This window comes from Pteropus medius, unplaced genomic scaffold (assembly GCF_902729225.1).
Source record: "Pteropus medius unplaced genomic scaffold, Ma_sr-lr_union100, whole genome shotgun sequence".
In the NCBI taxonomy this organism is placed as follows: domain Eukaryota; kingdom Metazoa; phylum Chordata; class Mammalia; order Chiroptera; family Pteropodidae; genus Pteropus; species Pteropus medius.
Window position 1 is genome coordinate 8807804 of NW_024349519.1, and position 24383 is coordinate 8832186.

Here is a 24383-nt window from a genome sequence, read left to right on the forward strand (position 1 = left end):
AAAGCACCGAAGACCAAACTAAAACAGGCAGGAACTAGACAGGATTTGATCATTGAAAGATCTCACTGGGTGAGATCAATCTTTGTGTGACTTTTCCCCTGAGGACACACCCTAGTCAGAAGGCTGCAATATCTTTGGCTTGAGGTATAAGGGGATGGAGTTTAGGATCTCAGACTGGCTATAAATAAGAAGGAAAATCCCAGAAGAGGGTCACAGAGGAGGAAGCCCCAAATCTGTGTATAAGTCCTTGGTTGACCTCTGCGCTTTAGCCTAGAGGAAAGCAAGGGCTGGAAGTCTGAAAACACAAAGCAGGGATCTCTTTGGGGTTTGAGTCTTGCCAAGTTAAAGGTGTTTGGAAAATACTTTGGGCTTTTTACAGACCTGGGCTAACAAAGAAACCAAAGCCTCCACAAGTTCAAAGTGATCAGCCAGTAATTTAACTGCCTTCCACTATTATAAGAATAGTCATCCAGGCTAGTAGTAATAAGCACTTAAAAATATTCAGTTCTATTATTTCAAGAAGACTAATAAAGCATAGGATTTGTGGGTAGTAGATGGAAAAATGGCTACTAGTACAGAGTGACTGAAATAGTTACTAGTACGCAGTTCAGAATAAAAGAACGTGCTAAATACACAAGATAAATTGTAAAATATTATAAAACTTGATTTACAAATAAAATGAAACCATATTTGAATAAATTTTTTTAATAAGGAAAAAATATTTTTAATAGGTTTACTTAAAAATCAGTTTTAAATAATATGAACCCACAATACAATTTTAGAAGTCAAATAAACCTATTTTCCAGAACAGTATTTAATAAAAAACTTAAAAGCATCTAGAACATATATTTTTATTTCTAAAAGATTAAGCTTTTCCAGTCAAAATTTTAAAAAATTCCAAAGTATGTCATGTTTAACTGACAATTTGCTTCCATAAGGAGTCTCTTTGGAGAAACTAAGTACTAATTTCAAACAACGATGCTCTTCCATTTGGTAGCTGGAATCATTCTCATTAAAATAGAGGTTTTTACTATAGTTGCCATCATGATTATATTATATTTATTCATTTACTCAGTAATAGAAGCCTCTACAATATTGTAACAAGCCCTTTCCACACATTATTCCTCTAAAAATTACTGTATATATACACATATAAAAAACATAAATATTTTTACCATAAAAACCAGAAGTTTTTATTTCAATGTAAATATAGCAAAAAACTCCAATCCTTTTTTTTTCCTCCCTTACTTTCACATGTACACACATATCACTTTGAGACACCAACACAAAAACAGAAATGGAAGACACAAAGGCAAATGGAAGATTCTCTGCTTCTGAAAGAACCAAAATTCGTGTGGGCTTCATTTTCCTGATCTTTACAAATAAGGAATATAACCACATCTCCCCAAATATTTTTCTTTCTAAAACGTTACAAATTTGAAGGTAGACTTTGTGCCCATCTTCCCTCCCCTCACCAAACTGGTAGTAGTTAATATGGATTCTGGAGTTAGCCTGCTTAGGTTTGAATTCCAGCTCATACAATTATTTTGTAATCTTGGGCAAAATACTTAATCTCTCTATACTCAGTATCCTCATGTATAAAGATATTAACAACAGTACTGATTCCACAGGGCTGTTGCAAGGTATAACTAATGTGGATAAAGCACTTAGAACAGTGACCAATAAAATGCTATGAGTTTTCAATTTTGTCATCATCATCACTTACTGTATGTGGTAAAAGATCTTAACTATGCTATATAAAGAATGTTGTATGGAAAGATATATTAGGTTAAATTATCCAGTGCGATTACAAAACACCAAAACGATTTTTTAACATTTACCTTAGCTTAATACAATTCAGAAAACATTTTGAATAACATTATAATAAATAGATATGGATGCTATAAATTACTTTGTGATTTAAAACTTAAAACTATAAAAATAATGAAGTTTAATTACAAGAACACTTGGAAACGTAGCACAATACCACCACCTACTGGATAATTTTGTAGACTGTACTTATCTTTTTTATCTTGGAGAGAAAAACCTTTTCAAAAAGCACATTTGAATGGACCTAAAGGGTATTGTGCTGAGTAGAGTAAGTCAAACAAAGACAAAAGCCATATGATTTCACTTACATGTGGAATCTATAGAAAAAAATAAACAAAACAAACAAACTCAGAGATAGAACAATTTGATTGGTAGCCAGATGAAGAGAAGTTTTGGGGGCGGGGTGAAAAAGGGAAAGGGATTAAGTAGTACAAATTGGTAGTAACTAAACAGTCATGGGGATGTAAAGTATAGCATAAGGAATATAGTCAATAATATTGTAATGACTATGTGGTGTCAGATGGGTACCAGATTTATTGGGGTGATCATTTTCTAAGTTATATAAATGTTTAATCGCTATGTTGTACACCTGAAACTAATATTGTATGCCAACTATGATGAAAAATAAAATTTTTAAAAAGTTGAGATCTCCAAATTAAAAAAGAGCATTCTCTTCACTATTGTAGATTTAAAAAATAGGAAATACTATATTAGCAGCAATCTCAAACACCATAGTTAATATCTTCTACTAAGTGTGTATCTACCGTGTTTCTAAAATACGGTAACAGTTAAAGCTTTTGTTAAGAATTTAAAGTATAGCATGATACTTTAAATATAGCAGAAGACAGCATGATACTTTACCAGATACTTCACCATGACTTACTAATTAATTCAAAAAGTAATAGCTGTAACAAACTTACAAATTTCAAATCACAGGGTTGTGAGGCATCTTAAAAAGCCAATACTACTATACCAATTGCTATCTGAATCTCTTCTGAAGCATTTCTGGTTAATAGAAATCTTGCCTCCAGTGAGCAAGCAAGCTAACTTTTTTTTCTGAGTTATTTGCCCTGCAGAGACAAAACAATTAGAAAATGTATATTTTTCATGAGTTGAAATCTGCTGGTTCATGATTTATACTTTAGGAAATATAGGATATTCCAATCCTTCTTCCAAATAATTATTCCTCAATTATGAGAGCTTATCAAGTTATAGAATCTCTGCTTCTCCAAGTTAAAACATCTTATATATTCATGTAGGCATTTCTCTTATAACATAATTATAAACACTCATCATCTGTTCGTGCTTCTTTAAACAGTTTCTAGCATTTCCCAAAATGACTACATCCAATACAAAAGTAATATACTATACATGGTCTGGCTAGGGCAGAATAAAGACAGATTATCGCCTCATTCTCCATATCCTACCTCTCTTTAATGAACAACTTTCACGGTGAGGCAAAGTAGCAGCCAAAAACTCAGTCTTAGGAATCAAACCAATCTATAATCTTTAAGTGACAGCATTGACTTTGGACAAATTTCCTTATCTGTTTGACTTTTAGTTTCAGTCAAACAGAAATCAACAACTGCCTCGTACAAATATGAGTAGGATCAAGTGACAATAACTGTAAATCAGCTGGTATAATACCTAGAACATTGTAGGTGCTCAGTAAATGATAGCAATGATTATTCTATTACTTTTCTTCCTTCTCTTCCTGACTTTGGATGTGCCGTATACACTCATACATGGTTCAAATGAACTGAACTGACATAGTTTCAATCAGTGTGAAAATTCAATACAGTGTTTAATATTTTTCTTGTCAGAAAAATACCATAACTCTTTTGGTCTGATGGTGGTGCACTGACTTCAAATTAAATTAACATTAAATTAGTCGAATGCTCATTTTTTTAAAAAGCACAGTATAAAGATCTTATTGGATTACTTCACCGTGACAAAACTTCTCATCCTAGAAATAATTTCCAAATGTTAAAGAATTCAGTGTTGCATTTATAGATACATATTTAAAAATATAACCACAATCTGTCCATTTTTATTATAATTTTCTCAGCTACACAAGTTTTAGTATATTGAAAATGTTTGTCTTGTCATACTTTAAATACATGAAAAGTACCTAAATAAAAGATAACTAAGTTATCCTTAAAGTAGTAAAATACAGCCTGACTAGAACACAAAATATTTGTAATTGGTTGAAATCTTTTCCCTTAAAAGTCTAAAAACTATCAAGAGTTCTATTGCTATTATAATTGTTGAAAGTTACTTTTCTTATTTTAAATAAACACCAATAATTTTGAAGTTACATCTTATTATAAAAACACATTTACTAGTAAATACATGTATACGTATTAAACACGATAGTAAATAAAATAATTTTTAAAGTCGGATCAGAAAATTTAGGCAGAAAAAGGATGGCTCTCATTATAAAACCTGATTTCCTATAATTAACTAATGGTTATATGGCATATTTTTTCTAGGATATTTACTTCTTCCTGTATTAAAAATTTCATTCAGTATACAATATTATATTATTTATTTATGAACTTTATGGATATATGCAGGGGTTTGAATTCTTTTTGAAATAAGGATAGACATGTGCCAGGTACTTCCCAGAGTTAGGACAAATAATATTCTCATTTGAAATGAGGACCAAAGATTAAACCATTTGCCATATTGATTCCAAAGTCACAATCAAATATAGAAATCTTAATTCTCGTATTAAATACTTTTTCACAAGCCCATGGTTCTTAAGTCATGCCTAATTTCCACTAGAAAAACGTTTTCATATTTGCATACTTGTTTTACTTTTTAATGAACTTCTAATTGCTTCAAAGATAATAAACACTCTCTAATCTAATGAACATGAATTTATTTATCTGAACATTTTATTTAAAAGTGAGTCTAATATAATAGTCTACTATTTAGAGGATATAAATAAAAATTGAGGCTCTCTTCTTTTTCTGTCTTCAATTATAAAGAAAAAAATGTGTAAAGTGGCAGTTTGCCACTGAGTGGCAGTTAAACTCAAACTAGAAATATACTACATTAAGCTATTTATTAGAAATCAAATTGCACTAAGCTATTTATATTTAGGTACTTTATGACAGACTAAGCACATTCCAGAAACAACTTAAAGAAGAGGAGGAGGTCAAAGAGCTAAGGTAATTTCTCTTGCCAAAATGACATATTCTGTTTAACCGCAGGAACACTGTATTTCCAAATAATTTAAAAAATACATACTCAGATGCATTAGAAACAATTTCTGGGTATCCACTAAGAGAAGACATAAATAATATCCGAGGAAACACACAGCACACTGAAAACTTACTAATGCTCTTACTAATACAAAAATAAAACTTACTAATACAAAGATAATTATCGATAGAATTTCACATAAGGTAGAAAAATTTCAAAAAGATTTATTACTGGGCCTAAACATACTATGGACTAAATTTTTTACATTCCTTAATATTATCCTACTTACACACTTTAATAACAATAATTGTAAGGATATAAAGGCTCTCTATTTTATCAGTACTTTTTTATAATCACCTTTTAAGCAAGATTCAATTAAGTTGAATTTTTTAAAACTTCATGTTAAAAATATCTATTTGATAACTTGAAAAATGTTCAAACACAATAATAGGATGTTTCTAAAAGCAAAAGTCAATAGCACCTTTTAATTCACATTCTTTTCTGAAATGTTCTATACTCTATTTTACATACTTTATAGAAAACACGTAAGATTAACCTGTTTCCTCTGAATGTAAATTTTCTCAAAAACATCTCTAATGTAGCAGGGACTCAACACTGAAAAATTAACTGAAACAGTGATTCCTCCAATCCACAGAGTGAAATGGTTTCCTCGTTTTTGCCAGAGGAAAAGTTTTTTTGTCTCAGAGATATTCTTGAACACAAAAGCTTTTCATATATAGTATCAGACGAGAAAGCTGTTTTTCCTAAATTACACATTTTCTTTTCCAATTTTGACTTCCTGGAACTCAGTTCTCCATTATAAATATAATTACTTTGGGTGTTCTTGCTTGTCTAATTTAAAAGTTTGTTCTGCAATCACTGTTATAATTAAAGAGTTGATCTACATTCTAGGTACTGAACAAAGTACAAGACTGCTCTGTATTTATTACTCAAGGCTATACCTGCACAATTTTATATTTACGAATGCAGAATATTTTCCAAGTCCACTCATTATTTAAAGCCCAGAGAAAGCATTATCTAACATTTAAGACAAAGTAATTGGTTCATACAGCTATTTTAAAAAGTTTACAAACAAAATGAGACCAAAAGATGAATTCCATTCACAGTTTTAAGTTTATATGTCAAAGTTAACATGTCAAAATAATACTTTTCGGTAATGAAATGAAAACCCAATGAATGTACTCAAAATAGTAGACACAGAATCCAAAAGCCCACACACAAATCCTACTCGAGTGGTTGTTCTCTACTCTGCAAAATAATCAAATGACTTCTAAACCTCCTTCCAATTCTTTTTGTACAATGAAATGATATACCGGTTACCTTTAGTTTTATATTTATGTGACCTCAGAAGTCACTTGTTTCTAACCTCTCAGTAAAGATAAAATTTGATTTAGAATATCTCAGAAAAGAAATTATTTCCTACAACTTTTATGAGGTTTATCCTAAATTTCCTTTGGTAACTTTAGTGGGTTCAAAAAGTATCCCACAAAAAGACAGGTCTACTTGGAACCTATAAATGTGAACTTATTTGGAAAAAGGGTCTTTGTAGATATAATTAATGTCACCACGAGACCATCCTGGATTAGAATGAGCTCTAAAGTCAATGACATTGTCCTTGTAGGATAAAGAGGAGAGCGCGTAAGCCATGTGAAGGCAAGGGCAGAGACTGGAGTGGATGCATCTACAAACCAAGGAACACCAATGACTGCAGACAGCCACCAGAAGTTAGGAAGGATGGAACTGATTCTCCCTCAGAGCCTCCAGAAGCGACCAAGCATAGAGACACCTTAATTTTAGATTTATGGCCCCCAGAACTGTGAGAGAAATTTTTTTAAGCCACCGAGTTTGTGTTAACTTGTTACGGCCGCCAAAGAAAACTTATAGTAATGTATTTCAAGAAGAAAATCCTTTTTGAAAGGTATTATCAACACAATTTATCTTTGGCTATCATATATTTCATACCAGGAAATTAGTGAAAGAGCATCATTTCTAGATTTTTAGCAGAAATCAACAATTTTAATCCTAGATAAACATAGATGAGCCTCTAATTTATAACACTATGAGTTTGTCTGATTAAAATTAAATTTACTGAAATGTTAAGCAACTTTTCAATCAAGACTATTACCTGATTATTTATAAATGTTTTTCAAATAGTCTGCTATTGCTTACTGAAAAGAATAAATAAGTTCCAGTATCATAAAGCATGCCCAGTTTTCTTAAACTTGTATCTATAAAGTTTCCAAGCTTTCTAATGGCTAGCTGTATCAAAGACATGTCATGAGATAACTGTAAACAATTTTATCTTCCCATTATTACTCAGGCTTATGGAGCAAGTCTTAAACTTTTCTAAGTCCTTTACCACTTAACTCCCTTAGATTTTTTTATATATTTAAAACATATACATCTGATGTTTAAAAAACGAAATCTGATGTGATCTGAGGATCACCATTATACCCAAAAGAAAGTCTGTAATTTTTACCTGTTCAGTTGCTCACTGTAGAAATAGTCTAAATAAGTCTATTTTTAGAGTTTAAGATATCTGTGATATTACCACATAAACCTCTGAATGTCCTGACTGTTTGGCCACTGAAAAGTCTTGTTCAGAAAGATATAAAAAGTGAGGAAATTAACAACTGCATAGCAACCCAGTTCACAAACGAGTCTGGATATGGGTGGCAGAGGTATGTTAAGCCTATAAATAACGTAAGGTAAAATGAAGTAACGAAATTCTAGCAGTTTCTGAGGTACTGTAACAGTAAATAAGCATATGAAAAACATTAAATTCCAGAAAATGGACTTTGATTTCAGTGAGTCAGTTATACTCCAACCAGCAAATATATAGACTGGAACTAACAAATATTTCACAATTTCATATCTTTGAAAAACTCTTTTCCACACATAGAATGTATAATGTCTATTATCTGCTAGCAAGTATTTATGAGTATAAGTGAATTTCCAAACTAAAAATACAGAGACTAAGGTAACTGCAAAAAACTGAATTCTACGTTTCCAAGCTAAGCAAAGAAAAGCTTTAATTTTGCTAGGAGACAGTAGGTGAGGAAAGGAAAAAAAGAGAGTGAACGAGCAGAAGTAGAATAGCTGAGGAAAATGTAGACAGGCTTCATGACTGCTTCGGTCGCCAACAACAATTCCACCATTAACTGCTACAAAAACACAAAACAGAGACATTAGAAGGATGTACGGCCAAGTCAGAAGAAAAAGCATACTCAGGTTCTTAAATGACATGGAATAAGCCAAAAGGAACTGAAGAATTTTCCTGAATTCTGAAAATGGTCCTTTAATAGGGGGAAGCCTCTCTTCCTTTTTCTTGTGTAGCTCAGTTTTCCAGGCTTCAGTTAACTTTTGTGCAACGATGTTTCCTGCGCAGAAGACAGCCCAAACGATGTTTGTTTGACGAAACATGAAGCCACAAAATCCAAGCAAGGCTGACGTTTTATGATTTCCATAGAGACACATCAAATAGGCAAAAAGAGTAAAAAACATGGATCCTGCTTCTGTATAATAAAGGAAGTTAAAAAAATAGAGTGTGGGAAATACTGCTAGGGTTAATGTTGACAAGATTCTCTGGATACTTGAACCTGCCTAGGAAGAAAAGAAAACGCAGTTAAAATTATTTTATGATAAAACAAATAGGCTCTCTCTGTTGAATAAAGATATTTATTAAAAAAAAAAAAACTATCTGAATTTATTTAAATAAAATTATTCAATATTAATCTTATTTCTGGCTTTGCGAAAACACAATACACATTTATAAGAACACTCTGGCACTTTTTAGTTACGCCTATCAGTTTGGAAGCTGGTAAGACAATAAATGTGAGTGCCAAAGCTTTTATAGACTGAAATGTTTTGAATCATCCATCAAATAGTTAAGGAATTATTGTGTATAAGACATAAAACTAAATTTTACATGGAACATGAAGATAAATGGAATACAGTGCAGGTGGTTCCAAGTCCCTGAGCTTAAATCTTAACCACTTTCAATAAGCATTCACTTAGCCATAGTCACCAATTTATTTTAAGGATATCTCTTTAAAACTCTGCAGTAGAGAGAATGTAAATATGTACATAGCATGTATACTACCATACTCAATGATCTTACTATTTCATGATGAAATTTCAGGGATTTTCTTGAAAATACTAGGCCCAGTCTAAAGTTAAATATCTTTTCTTAGCCTTTCTGACATACTTTTTCAGAATTTGAAAGTATTCTCATCTCCTTGAATTGCGGCTGCTATTTAATCTAAATCATCAAATCAAACCATGCCATTGCCTTCATTAAAATTAAGGGCTGCCCATCACCTGTGAAAGTTCAGAATCCTTTCCTAACATTTGAAGACATTCATGACTCCATCCCTACCTGCTTCTCCAGTTCACACCCTGTACTATTATAATCCTCTAATTCTGACCACCACTTCCCTGCATCTTGTTGCTCAAGATGCCTTTCTACTTTTGCTTATGCTTCTCCTGACAGGATTCATTCCCCACTGTACAGCCTTATGTTTATTAAAATTTAGCTCAGGTAACATCTCCATAAAGCCTTATCCAATGCCACTCATACCTGTCCCTTCCAGTCTGCTCTTCCTCTGTATCCGTATGGGTCTTATACCTATCGCCTTATCATAATTTACACTTTTGAAATCATCAATTTAAGTTAAAAATAATTATTATAATTATTTATTGAGTCCTTACTATTATATCAGGCACTATGCTAAGCACTTTTTATTAGTCTCCTTTACTTTATAACTGTCTTATGAGATAGATTCTATACTAGTCTCATTTAACAGATGAAGAATGAAGTCACTAAGGGGTAACTCTTCTAAATTAACATAGAAAGTGAATAGAATTCAAACCCAGGCAATTCACCTCCAGGGCCTGCGTTCTTAACTCATAAAAATTCCTCAGGTAATGTCTGTTTCCCATAATGAAGATAGAACTTTAATTATGAAAAAGAATGCCTCATTTACCTCTATAGTTTCAGCGCTTAGAACATGGAATACTAACTGAACTGGTCAGTAAATACTAACTGAACTGGTGTGACTCATGAACATTTACTTTAGATTTTACAAATAAAGTTATTCAAGTACTGAAATATAAATTTCTTCTAAAATGGGGGTGGAGGATTTGCTTTATCTTTACAAAATATCCACAAATACCAAGTGTTAAAGACATTTTTCACCAAATCTCAGAACCAATTTATCATAATTGTGGCCTTGAATGCATATAAATTTATAACAAATTATTTTGAAAACATACCTTGTGTCTGGGCTGTACCTTGCGAAAAAGCAAATATAGTAAATAGAAGTTGCCAACACTGAAGAGAAGATTCACAAATCTGAGCATTCCAATGGAGCAAACGACATGCTCAGACAATCCAAAGATCCAACTGGCAGGTTTGACCACTCCAACAGACAGCAGGTATAGGCCAGGTAATGTAGTAATCATGGGGTCCCACTTAAAAATAAAAGGGCAACAATGAAGCAAAAACAAGAGGACTGACACAAAGACGTCAAGATCAAAAACATCTTCACCAACAATCAGGCAATTTTAGAAGTTATTCTGTTTCTTCTCTTCAGAAAGATCTATTCTTCAGAAAAGATGCATTTTGGTGATTAACTTGCAAATGCTCTAGTTTTTAAAAGTGTGGAAATACCAGCAGGAACAGATAAGTTTGGAGAGAAAAAAGTGTTAGAGATTAAAAGAGATTAAACCACAGGCTCCATAATGACAGCAACATGTACTGAGCCAGGAATTGTGTTAAACTCTCTGTATTTAATCCTACGATATGCCCTAGAGTAGATACTATTATTTCTGTCATTTTCAGATGAATAACCTGAAACTCAGAAATTTACAAGGTCACATAACTAGTAAATATGCTCCAAAATTTAAAATCAGGTCTTTAACTAGATTTTATATTTCTAACCACTACTCTATATTGCCTCACTAGAAGAGGAAGAATAATGTGTCGACAGTAAAACCTCACTTAACATCCATAATAGGCTCTGCTATCTTATGCAAAACTACAATGAAACCAACTTTAACACAGATTAATTGCCATAAACAAGAGTTAAATTTCTACCACATCTCACCAAGGTTTTAAGTTCAGTGAACAAAGCAAGTTACTCCTGGGCCTGCTGTACTTTTTATATTTGTATCTGTATCTATGTATTTATGTAGTCGATTATATATTCAAACATGATACCACCTCACCAGTAGTCAATTTATCCAGTTAACAAAAGGGTCTTAAAAACACCAGGAGCAGAATTAAATAATTTGTTATTTCTTAGTGGCTGACAATACCCCTTCCCCACCCTGTCCCAACCCCAAAATACATAGTGAGGTGCCTGACAGGTGAGCCAAAGTGAAGTGTTCTGAGGTTTCCCAGGAGCAGCCAAATGCCTCATACTGGGATTGGGTGAGGAAAAGAGAGATAACCTATCATCAGTTGCTAAGAAGAGGGACAGTAACTCAATTCCCTGTTACTCTCCCAGAACATTACTTCCTAGGAGACAGATCTGCTGTTTATTTACTTATTTAACAAGTATTTCACAGATCTCAGAAACAGGAACAAAAGATTACCCAGTTCCTTTCACGTTTGAGGCTGGGAGGGTGGTGGTGAGGGAGTTAAAACTGAGGATGAAGAGAAACTAGCGCTGGGGCCAAACTCCTTAGCCTGTCTTGGGGTGGGGACAGGGTGGGGACCCCACCTGTGAGAGGGAGAAATGGCCCTCACAGTAGCGCTGAGCCTGCGGCAGGTGGAAGATCTCGTCCATGTAGGGCTCCCGAAGCGCCCGGCTGAAGGCGGAGAAGAGGAGGCAGGATACTAAAAAGGTGCAGCTCAGGGCAGCCGAGAAGTAGTAACCCTCCAGCTGCGCCATTCCTGTCCCAATAGCCACAGGCCAAGAACCCAGTCCTAGAAAATGTGTGCCGGGTTCCCCAACCTGGTAAGTCCAGCTTGAAACTCGGGCTCGAAATGGGCGCGCAAGGCGGGACTAGCCGGACAGGACCGAACATAGCCGGAAAGCAAAGGATGCTGGGAGAGAGAGGTCCCCTGAGCTTCCGGGAAAATCCGGTCACTGTTTCCGGAGTGACAAATTTAGGTAACGGACCGGGCTGTTGCCCTGTCAATCACATTGCGTAGGGGGCTCTCTGAGTGGTCGGAGCTGCCGGGAGGGGCGGGTTTCGGGGGCGTCTGCGAGCTCAGGAGACGAGCGGCTCCAAGCTTTGAAAGGAAAGCAGTTGCTTAGCCTGCAAGTCAGTGGGCATTTTTCCTGCTCGTTCCCATCTCTCACCAGGAGGTGGCGACGTTTCCCCACGTTTGCAATCCCCAAGCTCAAAAATTTGCGCACACAAGGGCAGTTATTTCTGTATTCTCTCAGTGATCTGATTTACTAAAACCTGCAATTCCAAGGGATTTGATTTCATCAACTTTGAAAGGCTGTAGGGGAGGGTTGATTGTGGAAGCTAATCTGAAGGTCCTTCACTGCTGAATGAACTCCACCAATTAGAGGATTTTTTTAGGTTAAAAAAGATAGTTCAAAATGTCGATACTCTCAAAGGGATTTAGTTAAATAGGCATTCGAAGTGCAGTCTGACAGCCAGGTGACAGTACTCTATGGGAGTTGGGGAAAGCAATTATTTTAGAATTTGGGATGTGTTAGGTAAGGAAGACTTTTCTGTTGCCCGTGAATTTGACTATTCTTGTTATTCTCCCTATCGAAGCGTTCTATTTTTCCTACTAAATCATAAGCATGAGCATCCTAATGGGTGGCACTATGTATCGCTTACATACGTAGTCCTCAAAATGGCTTTCACATATTATGCATTTAAATTTGTAAACTTTTACAGGCTGTGTAGACTTTACACATTTGTTGTATTGAGGCTTGGGAGCAGAAAGTGAGAAAATATTTGAAGAATGTTGGATGCATTATGTCTTGGAATTTTGCCTTGAGCATAGTTGGCATCGTTTTGTAGAAAAGTGATCTCTTGGGTAACCTCAGTCAGGTTGTGTTTGCTGGGAATACATTAGAAAGGAGTCAGAATTTGTTTAATGTTGCAAACTTCAGCTCTTTCTCTGGGTCAAAGCTAATTCAGACTCTTCCAAATTAGGCAAATTTGTCAAGTTAAACTGACTGTCTCCCTAGTCAGTCTCTTCTATTTCCTCATAATAAAGGGGGTAAGAAGTGAATAAGGGGTGGAATAGGAATTTATTTAAACCATTGGGATAAAATCATGTCAGGATCCTACTTTGATGTGACTCTTAGCTTTGTTTCACTTTTTATCTCCCATTTTATTATTGAGTACATGCTGTACTAAACTATTTCAGGTAATGTCCAGATGACCCAGTATTCCAGAGATTGATAGGATCTCTGAATAATTGGCTGCAGATCCCATGACTTGCTCAGTTGTGATATATGCATTATAGGAGAGGAAAAATATCTTTTTCCTCTACCCTTCTAAATTCTCACCTGGGACCTCAGTAACAAAGACAGGTCAACAAGAGAAAAGTGTACAGATTTACTTAATAGAAGTTTTATATGACACAGAAGCCTTCATAAGGAAGTAAAGACCCAAAGAAATAGTTAAACCTGAGTGTTTTTATGCTAAGTTTAAGAAACTTGTAGAAAGATATCATAGGACAAAGGTATAAGATAAGTGTTGTAAACTGGAGGAAACTTAGCAAGGCCTGTTCAGATTCCTCTGTGTCCTTTCAACTTCAGAAATAAGGATGCTTCTTTCCTCTGGGCATCAAGAGAGCATTTCCTATTTAAAGGTTTTATGACTTACTTCAGAAGATCAGAAAATCCTTCCTGCACGTGACACTTCTTAAATTTTTTCGGCTTCAAATATTTAATATGCCAAAGTGTTATATTTTGAGCTAGCATGTCTTGAATACCCCCTGTCAATACCCTGCAGCCTGTTGACCTTCTGTAGAAATAGTGGGCATTTTTGGAGGTAGTAACAAGGCCAGACATTTCTGCTACACATTTCTCTCTATAATAATTGCCACCAAGAGCTTACCTTGAACATTTGACCCCTATATGTCCCACAGCCCATTTATGGTAATTGGAAAGTTTCAAGGAAATATGGGGTTTTACTACTGCTAGAGATCTTCTTTAATAATCTACTTGATTTTATTTCTCAGAAGCTGAAAGTAAACATAGTTTACTTGAAATCACATAGGAAATTAATGACAGAGTTATGAGTAGAAATTGGAATATTAGACCGAGAGTAATACAGTAACCTCATAGCCTTATAATTCAAAATAACCTTCAATTTATACTGAACTGAATGTTTCATTAGTGTCATAACTTTATATTAACATTCTACTCCATGTTTTCATCCACCAAATTGAAAATAACAAGTTTTGTTTTTTAATTGTCCACATTGCAGACTAATTGTATCAAAATCTGCTGGGGAGCTTTGTAAAAAACTAAATTGCAGGGATCAGCTCAAACCACTAAATGATATTTTTCACATTTGGAAATCATCAATATAAAACATGTTACCTTTGAATGCTAATAAGCCCTATCAATCCAATAGAGGTCTTCACAGAATACTCCACTAGTTTGCTGGTGAATTACATTTACTATCTACAAATTGGTGAGGTTGTTGTCACTTGTCCACTTTAGGATTGTCATGTTTTCCAAGGTCTGCCACTAAATTGAGACCTCACAGTAAAATAACTACCTCTAGGGATTTTAATGAAATAAGTTATATTTTATAAGGCCTATCTTCTAAAACTGGATCACCATTAATATTCACCTTATATTTTCTGTTAAAGATTTCAACCCAATTTTCCACAGATGTTTATTTTGGGGAAAAGTTTTATCACTGGAATGGGCAATTCCATCATCATTGAATGATTAAGTTCTTTATTTTGTTCTGTCCACTTGAATTATGATATAAGAAGTTATGGGGAAAAATGGACAATTTCTGCTGGAGTTCAAAGGGTAGGTAGTGTGTACAAAAAATAAATCTTCGTTGGTTTAAGCCTTCAAGGTTTTGCATTTATCACTGCTGTAAAATTTAGCCCATCTTGATCAATTTTGACATTCTTAATTTCATGAACTCATGTAACAGTGTGTATATAAAACTGTGTGAACTATTCATTCCCAAACAGTGAGTTTTCCCAAAGGTTGAATTCTGATAACTATGAGGGCTAAAAAAAAGTACTGCTTTTCCTCCTACGTCTAAGTTCTTCTAGCTGGGCCAATAATCAAATTGACAGAGACAGGTTAACAGGAGAAAATCAAAATTTTAATACATGCACATGAGGAATTCACATAGGAATGAAAATTTCAAAGACAGACAACACTGAGTATACATGACATTTTTGGACAAAGGAGAAAAGTAGGAGGTGTTAGATTTTAAAAGTGAGAATGGCTGATTTGCAGGTAGTTGAGGTATTGCAGAATGCACGTGACAGGCAAATTTTTGCTAGGCAACTCAGAAACAATGAGACACAGCAGGTATCTAGTTAACAGGCTTGCATCTTCCTGACTAATGCCAACGTGGAGATTCTTAAGGTGATTAAGCCAATACTCTTTTCCTAAAGCAGGTTTTACCATCTGAATCTCTTGGGCAGGAAAGAAGGTAGGGTCAAAGATTCTTTCTGATCTTTTTTTTTTTCTTTTTTCCTTAACAGCTTAAAATCAATATTTCAAAAGGAAATTTCAGAGTGGCAAAATTTTAGTTCCCTTCATAACTGAGAAATTTGTGTAAGTATTCTCTTACTTTGAAGTCCAAGTACAGTCCTTCCTCTTATAGAGCCCCTTTTCACTTACTGCTGAACCAAAACGCTGGCCATTGGATCAACATAGTGATGGTTTACTCAGTTCTTGGTGACATTTAGTTCTGGCTACAGTAAGATACTGTAAGTTGGGCCAGAATTATAGATGATAACCTCCAAAATGCAACCGTAGCCTTGAGGTCAATCTTAACACACCAATGGGGGGGAAAAAATCAAGTTTAAAATTAATCAATGAATTAATTAACCAATTAGTTAAAACACACACACGATTTTGGTACAAAAGCATTAACAAATATTTTAGTTCTTTACTGAAAATATCTTGGCCATATGCTGTGGAGTGACAAATCTTCCTGATTCGCTGGAAACTTTCCAATTATAACCTTGTGAGTTCCAGTAAATCCCTATTTCCAGACAAACAAAGATGGTTGATCCTCTGATAAGTTATACCATATAACCTGAAGCAAAACTTCCTAAGTATCCTTTATAACTGGTTCTTAAAGTGTGGTCTCTGGACGAGCATTAGCATTACTTGGTAACCTGTTAGAAATGCAAATTATTAAGCACGCCTTACACTTACTGAAACAGAAACTCTGGGCGTGAAGCTAAACAATCTGTTTTAACATTTATTTAATAATGATTTAGGATTCTCTTAAATTCCCAAGCAAACCTGATGCATGTTAAAGTTTGAGAATACCTCAATCCCCTACATTGCCCTTGTTTTTCCTGGCCACCCATGCTGCTTTGTCCCTTCTCTAAAATCTTTCCTTTGTATTTTTTCACCTTTTTTTCTCCTGCAGAGATATTTGGCTTCTTCAATTCTTCATCTCCAGGCTTTACCCTGCTGAAAAACACAAAATTCAATACCAAGCAACATAGAAACTCCTTTGTATTCAGACACATCTAATTTCTCTTTTAAGAAATCTTTATATGAGGAAGAATAGTGCCTTTTGAAAAAAATGAGTAGCTAGAACAATAATTCTACAGTTATCGCTGCCAGTCGAATGAGAAAAATCCCATGTATAAGAAACTTCACAAAGGCCTTTGCCCTTACTCTAATATGAAATTTAAGGGAATCAAAATTTGATTATTAAACGAATTGGTGAAATATACTGATGAATTTGCAGTACCAGTAAGTCAACCAATGAAAAGTTAGAAAGGAAGATATCAACAATTTATAATTTTACATTTTTAATAAACACAGTAATATGATTTTACTAATTTAAAAATTTCAGAGTTGGGACTGAGGTTTATGATGGGATCGTTACTACTAAAGAGATGCACATCCAAGTTTGTATGAAATATTACAGAGAGTTTCAGTTTGCTCATTTCTGTTTTGGTTTGAGAGGCAGAGCCAGGAGAAGACATGAGGACCCCTTTGGGCTGGTCATTTGGGGTCTTGCACCAATGAAAAGTTTGGCATATACTTAAAATATTATTCTTTAATTATTTCTATGATATTAATTTAGTGAGAACATAGATAACTTGAAATTTCATGAATAAAATTTCAATGCAGAAACCCTCATTAGGTTTTATTTTCACCAGGCAAAGCAGATACATTGTAGTAGAGTTAGTCCCTGTTCTGTGGGCCCTGCTTTTCTTTCAGGTTTCCTGTACTTGTTTCGTTCTGTATTACTTTTAATACAGTTAAATCCTTTAACTACATTAAAGGATTTACAATTATTTAATACAATAAAATGAAATACTACATTGTTTATTACTGTCTCAAAATTTTAGTTCTAGTGCAGCCAAGATTTGATGACTAAATGCATCTGTGCAAAAAATTTTGAGACAGGGCTATGTTATTAAGGAAGTGGATTTTCAAAAACTTACTTCCACTAGAGGGCGCTGACGCTTTTAGCAGGTTAACTTTGTTACCTTTCCTAAATTGATTTCAGTAATGTGTTAGCCCTGTTTATTGATCGGCACTCAAATATCTACTTAACAAGACTGGCATTGAGGATGGCTGTGTTTGTAGTTTTAAAGGGTTATTATTTTCAATACTAATAATTCTTTACTATTATTATCATTTTTTTTATTGAAGATGTCTTATAGTAGTCATATCTTCATGCAAGATGAGAGACTAGAGAGAGCCTGACAGAGATGCAGGTTTGCAGAGGGTGACTGGCTGCCACTGGGGGACAAACAAAAAAACACTGCACACTTTCTGGACCCTTCAATTAAGTGATATGAAAGCCTTAGTCATCTGGGAAAGGTAATACATTTCCACTCCAAGACCCATTGATTCAGGGGGAGGGAGAAAAGTAAAAACCTTCTGGACCTAATGGAGGGACAAGAAGGCTTTCAGGGCCAGGGTCCTGTACCAATTCAAAGCAGAGTTCTGCTGCCACCCGCAGAGAGGCAGGAAACTCTTCCTCTCTCGAGAGCTGCCATAAACGCAGGGCAGGGCTTGCCTACCACAATAGGGAGGAACAGGAACAGTGTGAAAACCAACCTCTGAAGCCTGGGCATACAGGGCCTTTTGAGACAGACGATGGACCAGGAGCACTGAATCTCCCTTCTCACTTCCCACTATGATCCTGGCACTGAGTGACAAGCTGTCTATTGCTACGATGGGGCAAAAGCATGGAGAGAGAAGCTTCTGAGGTGCAGGCTTATAAGAACTGCTGAAAGTCGAGGATGGAGCCAGTACACTGAGGGAAAACCTTTGGAATCTATGGTCCAATATTTAGCACAAAGTACAACACAGACCTTTACTGGAATTTGAAGTCCATGATGCACCTGGGGTGTGCATGCGTGTATGTGTGTGCGTGTGTGTATCTTGATTATATAACCTAAGCACACACTTCTATATAGTATGTACCTAGGATAGTACTTGCTTTCTCATAAATCTGTGAATTTTCTAGTTTAAATATTGAAAAAGATTTTCCAAAGGGGTTGTACCCACTTAGAGTTCTTCAAGTGTATATTTCTTTTTTCATATTTTTGTCAACACTTGGTATTGTTAGATTTTATTTTACCCATTCTTGTGCATATGTAATGGTATCTCATTATAGCTTTAATCTGCATATCCCTGATGACTAATGAAAATGAGCATGTTTTTATATATTTACTGGTCATTTGAATATTCTCATTTATGAAGCTTTTATTCAAGTCAATTTCCATTTTCCATTAAGTTGTCTGTCTTTTACTTCTTGATCTATGGAAGTTGTTTTTATATTCCTGATATAAACCCTTTGTTGTTTGGATGTTTTGAAAATGTCTTTTCTCATTCTCTGTGACTTTAAAAAAAATTGTGAACACAACTAAATTTATGTGTTCAGATTTATCAGTCTTTCTCTTTATGGTAAATTCTGTTTATGAAGTTTTTATATACCCTGAAGTCAAGAAGATACTCTTTATAGTATTTTGTAGATTCCTAATTGTTTCCCTTCAAATTTAGATCTACAATCCACCTACAATTGATTCTGGTGCATCAGGTGACATATAAATCTAGTCCATTGTTTTTCATAAAAATAAACAATTGTCCTAACAACATTTTTAAAAGGCCATTGTACTGACACTACTCTGCAGTGCCACTTGTATAGGATCAAGAAATCAAGGTTCCATATTCACATTTGTCTGTTTCTAAACACTCTTTTCTATTCTATTGTATCTTTCTGTCATTGATGCACTATCACACTGTTTTAGCGTATCTTTAAAATAAATCTTGATGACTGGTCGAGCATGTCTTTCTATTATGTTCTTCTTTGAGAGTATCTTCGATATTTTTGGATATTTAATATTCATTTACATTTTATTAATTATCACAAAAAACAGTTGTTATTTTAATTAGTGTTGAATCTATACAATAATTTGGGGGAAGAATTGAAATTTTTACCATATGAAGTATTTCAGTTACCCTTTTTGTTTCTGACATTGATTATTTGTCATTCCTCTTTTCTTTTTAGTGTGTCTGTCTGTGTCTTGTACTTAAACAGTTTCTTAAATTTAAACAAAAATTCTCATAGACCTCTACTTGGAAATCGTGGGAAGAATATTATATATAAATGGGTGATGCAAATATACTATATTATCATATTTCATAGTATGAAGTCATTTCAGAATGTCTAATATTGAAAAATCAAGAAATAGTAATATAAGCATGTTATTTCAATTTATTGAGGTAAATGTCAGAAGGAACAGTTTGAAGAGTTGAAGATGGTTAAATTAGGGAAACAGAAATCCAAGATTGGTAAAGGTAGGTAGTGCCCATTTAAAAAAAAAATGTGTAAACTTTTAAAAGTTTATTTTATTTTAAAAATTTATTTTATCTGTGAGTGAAATATTATTTATCAAGCTAGCCTAAACTAATATGGCTTTTTGGTGAGTGTCAGAAATTTATTTTCTTCCATGAATGTGGGTACTCTGCAATTGTAGGGAGAGGCTGGTGAGAGTTCTAGTTTTCTACCACTGCAAACTCATTATTACATGTTCATTTGCATAAAAGTAAAACCTGACTAGATTCCTCAGAAAATGGACATCTATTAGCTCTAATGAGGCAGAAGCAGCCCTAAATCTGTTTGTAGGTTGAAAGAATTCTTTCTTTCTGCTGTTTGGTAGGTATCCTGGCCAGTACTTACTTTCAGGCATGTCTCATTCCAAACTGGATGTGGTAATATTTTTATAGTACAGTTGGAACACCCTGTGATCAGCTATTGAAGCAGGATTTTTTTTTTTTTTATTTTTGAAGTGAAAAGAAATTGAATTTTTGCATCGGGACCTCTAATCAGTGGGTCCTGTTATCCCATCCCCAACTATTCACTTAAATAGCAATAATACTGGCAATCAAAAAACTGTATTATAAAACTTATGTTAATTACTACACTTTAAAATGTCTATACAGATACAGGATCTTTTTTGAAAATAAATCAGTTTTATTGAGATATAATTTATGTGCAATAAAATTCACTCTTTTTGAGTGTACAGTTCTATACATAATGCTTCATGAGCTTAAGTGCAAGTCTTCCAGATTGTTTCTTCATGTGCTAATTAGCCAAACTCAAATGATTGAATCAAAGATAATTAATATGCTAAATGGCTGATCAAAATATTTTGATTCAAGTTAAACTAGTCATAGACATATTGTTTCTCACCTGACATAAAATTTAACAACTTTACTAAAATATCACATGTTTTTCTTAAGGTAGAATGTTCAATTACCACAAATGTGTTTGTACCAGTTGCTTGCACAGCTTAGTAATCAGCTTATATTCAGTGCCACTGACCTAGGCACGAAGCTTTAGAAATATGAGAAATTCTGTAGAGGGATGTTCGTTTTCCAACTTAGTTGTTCATAATTTCACTATTAATTGTCTCTTTTTTGGACATGCCTTCATAAGTATAAGGTCGAGGTTGACATACATTTTCTAGAAAGATCTAGATAGTAAATATTTTCAGCATCGTGGGCCATCTGGTCTCTGTTGAAACTACTTAACCCTGCTGCTGTAATGAGAGAGCAGTTATAGACAATAAAGAAAGAAAAAAACATGGCTGTATTCCAATAAAAATTTATTTGCAAAAAAAATGAAAGGCAAGATTTGCCTCATGGATTATAGTTTGCCAATTCCTGGTATAAGCAATCATTAATAAACCTAATAGTTTCCAATTTACTAGTGGCTTATATTAAGATGTCAAAAAAATTGTAAAAGATATATTAACAATAAATAGATTACCAGGGTAGCATTCAAAATCCTAGATATCTTGTGAATACCAACCAAATAGTATTTCAACTAAAATTAGTTACTATCAATAACCAGGGGTAACACAGACACATATTCTTCCCTGCATCCCAGCCAGAGCTTTACAACTGTGTTACTTTAAGACAGTGAATCTAATGGGAGATAGTTTAAGGACATTGATAAATCTTCAACTTTTCAACTTTCAACTACACTTCTGCATTGGAGAAGAAGCTTCTCTAGGGCACCGGATCTCTGGATTTTTTTTTTTTTTACTTAGAAAGAGAGGGCTATTGCTGTAAGAAACAAGGATTTTGGATCACCACCCCTTTCTAGTTCATTTATCTGTAGGAATACTGTCCCCCATTGGAAACTACTTGTTAAAGCGCACATTAACCAAAGTCAAGAAAATGTCAAACGCTTCTCTAGCTGGTGCTGTCTGGTTCATAGTGTTTCAAAGATGATACAGCATGAAAAATAAACGTGTAGGTGAAGCAGGTTCTGCAGATCAGAAGGATGTGCGAGAATTTTTAAAAAATACCTGTCAAGCGTCATACAAAAGATTATGCGGAAGAGCAGGTTTTCAAGGATGATGAAACTGGTTTATTCTAGAAGAATTTTGGCAAACAAACCTACATCACTCAAATGGCATTTGATTGACAAAAGTATTGTGACGAAAGGCTTGCAGCTCCCCTTGGAACAATAGTTCAGTATCTGCTAATAATTCAGCGTTTATGGTGGCTAGAAAGAACATAACTACCGTGAATAACGAGAATCACCTCTACATCACATTCAAGCAGAAGCATTCAAATCCACTCCCCAGTTAGCTTCTGCTCTTTTCCTTCTGCCATAAGAATTTCAGGTCTTAAATAGGAACTGTTTCTTAAGCCTGAGTTCTGGAATAGGAAAACACATAGGGGCACAATAGCCAACCCACAGCTGTCTACATGTAACATTAATGAGAAATAAAGAGTGTTTGAAGTTGTTACTGCTATAAAGCTACCTAATTAGTGCATTTATCATGTTGCAAAAATGATCAATGAAAAATTATTTATCACGTAAAAACTTGATAGCCAGTAACATGTTCTATGACTTACATAGTGTCAAACACACAATAGCCCTCAATAATTATTGAATTAATGAATAAATGAATGAATGGATAAATAAAAGAGAGTATGGAGATATGATAGGATATAAGACCATTTAACGTTGTTGGAGAAGGAGAAAAGTAGTTAAAGTCATTGGGGCTCTCTGTTCCTCCCTGTTCAACAGTCAGCTGCATCTTCTTTTGCAGTGCAAGCCAAGTCCCTGAGACATAATGGTGAAGGTTGGAGTAAATAAATTCGGCTGTATAGGTCACCAAGGCTGCTTTCAATTCTGGAAAAGTGGATATTGTTGCCATCAATGACCCCTTCATTGGCCTTAACTACGTGATCTACTTGTTTCAGTACTATTCTCCCCATGGTAAGTGTAGTGGCACAGCCAAGGCTGAGAACTGGAAGCTTGTCATCAATGGAAAACCCATCTCCATCTTCTAGGAGCAAGATTGCACCATCATCAAATGGGGTGAAGTTGATGCTGAATGTGTTGTTGAGTCCGGTGGTGTCTTCACCACTTTGGAAAAGACTGGGGCTCGCTTGAAGGGTAGAGCCAAAAAGGTTATCATCTCTGCCCCTTTTGCTGTTGCCCCCATGTTTCTAATGGGCATGAACCATAAATATGAAAACTACCTCAAGACTGTCAGCAATGCCTCCTGCACCACCAACTGCTTGGCCCCCTTGGTCAAGGTCATCTGTGATAAATTTAGCATTGTGGAGGAATGTATGACCACTGTCCATGCCATCACTGCCGCCCAGAAGACTGTAGATGGCCCCTCTGGGAAGCTGTGGCATGATAGCCATGGGGCTGCCCAGTATACCATCCCTTTTTCTGCTGGTGCTGTTGAGTCTGTGGGCAAGATCATCCCTGAACTTAATAGGAAGCTCACTGATGTGGTCTTCTGTGTCCTCACCCCAAATGTGTCAGTCATGTATCTGATCTGCTGTCTGGAGAAAGCTGCTCAATATGATGACATCAAAAAGGTAGTAAAGCAAGCATTGGAGGGCAACCCAAAGGCCCTTTGATGCTGGGGCCGGCATTGCCCTTAACAGCCATTTTGTCAAACTCACTTTCTGGTATGACAATGAATTTGGCTATAGTGTCAGACTGGTGGACCTTATGGTCCATATGGTCTCCAAGGAATAAAAGTCTCCTGGACCACCAGCCTTAGCAAAAGTGAGGGAGAGATGCCCCCAGCTACCGGGGAGTCTTTGCCCAACTCGATCCCCAACCATACTAAAAATTTCTTGTCCTTTGTAGTTTCCATCCCAGACCCCCTGAAAAAGAGGAAGGACTTAGGACATCCTACCTTATCATGTACGAGCAATAAAGTACACTGTACCCAGTCAATAAATAAATAAAGTCATCAGGGATTACTTGAGGAGATGGGAATAGATTGGGTCCTAGGAAACATCATGAAATCATTTGCCAACTCTGCTGCAATGCCATTTGCCTGAAGAATCTATAACTAATTCAGTCTAGCAAACAAAGAATTTGATGAAGCTTGAGTAATGAGTCTTGTGCTTGACATGCTCCCAGTAAATATTTTATAAATATCTGTTGATTGCAATGTTATTAAAATTTTTTAATGAAAAATAAGGAACCGAGGGATACTCCATCAAAGATTATAATATTTCTTTGATTAGAAAATGAGTAATTAAAAAATTCCATGTGACTAAATCAAGGTCACAGCAATACAAATTTACTTCATGCATTTATTTTGAAGAAAAAAAAATTAGCTTTAATTATTTATGATAGTTTTAAGTATGTTCACAAAT

At 34.9% G+C, this 24383-nt stretch overlaps 1 protein-coding gene and 1 pseudogene across 3 annotated transcripts; one reads left to right on the plus strand and one right to left on the minus strand.

The window, feature by feature from the left end:
- Positions 1-3850: 3850 nt before the first annotated feature.
- On the minus strand, positions 3851-12123 carry LOC120618281 (dol-P-Glc:Glc(2)Man(9)GlcNAc(2)-PP-Dol alpha-1,2-glucosyltransferase). Of its 3 annotated transcripts, none has more exons than XM_039882324.1 (3): positions 12021-12123; positions 10336-10533; positions 3851-8664 (listed from the first exon to the last, which is right to left on the minus strand). In XM_039882324.1, the coding sequence occupies exons 2-3, from the start codon at positions 10522-10524 to the stop codon at positions 7609-7611; spliced, it is 1245 nt and encodes a 414-aa protein (XP_039738258.1). In that variant the 5' UTR covers positions 10525-10533; positions 12021-12123; the 3' UTR covers positions 3851-7608. The 3 variants fall into 3 exon arrangements, with proteins under 3 accessions (XP_039738258.1, XP_039738257.1, XP_039738259.1); XM_039882323.1 differs by having other exon boundaries at positions 11787-12111; XM_039882325.1 differs by having other exon boundaries at positions 8399-8660; positions 11787-12112.
- Positions 12124-22825: 10702 nt separating this feature from the next.
- On the plus strand, positions 22826-23751 carry LOC120618568 (glyceraldehyde-3-phosphate dehydrogenase-like; annotated as a pseudogene).
- The last annotated feature ends 632 nt before the right edge of the window (positions 23752-24383 follow it).

What these genes read in the sequence shown, in the direction of transcription:
- LOC120618281 (XM_039882323.1), bottom strand. Translation starts at nt 11,957, where the DNA reads ATGGCGCAGCTGGAGGGTTACTACTTCTCGGCTGCCCTGAGCTGCACC. An exon ending in GCCATTTCTCCCTCTCACAG is followed by an intron (nt 10,534 to 11,786) that starts GTGGGGTCCCCA and finishes TTTATTTTTAAG; the next exon opens with TGGGACCCCATGATTACTAC. An exon ending in AGGTACAGCCCAGACACAAG is followed by an intron (nt 8,665 to 10,335) that starts GTATGTTTTCAA and finishes TTTTCTTCCTAG; the next exon opens with GCAGGTTCAAGTATCCAGAG.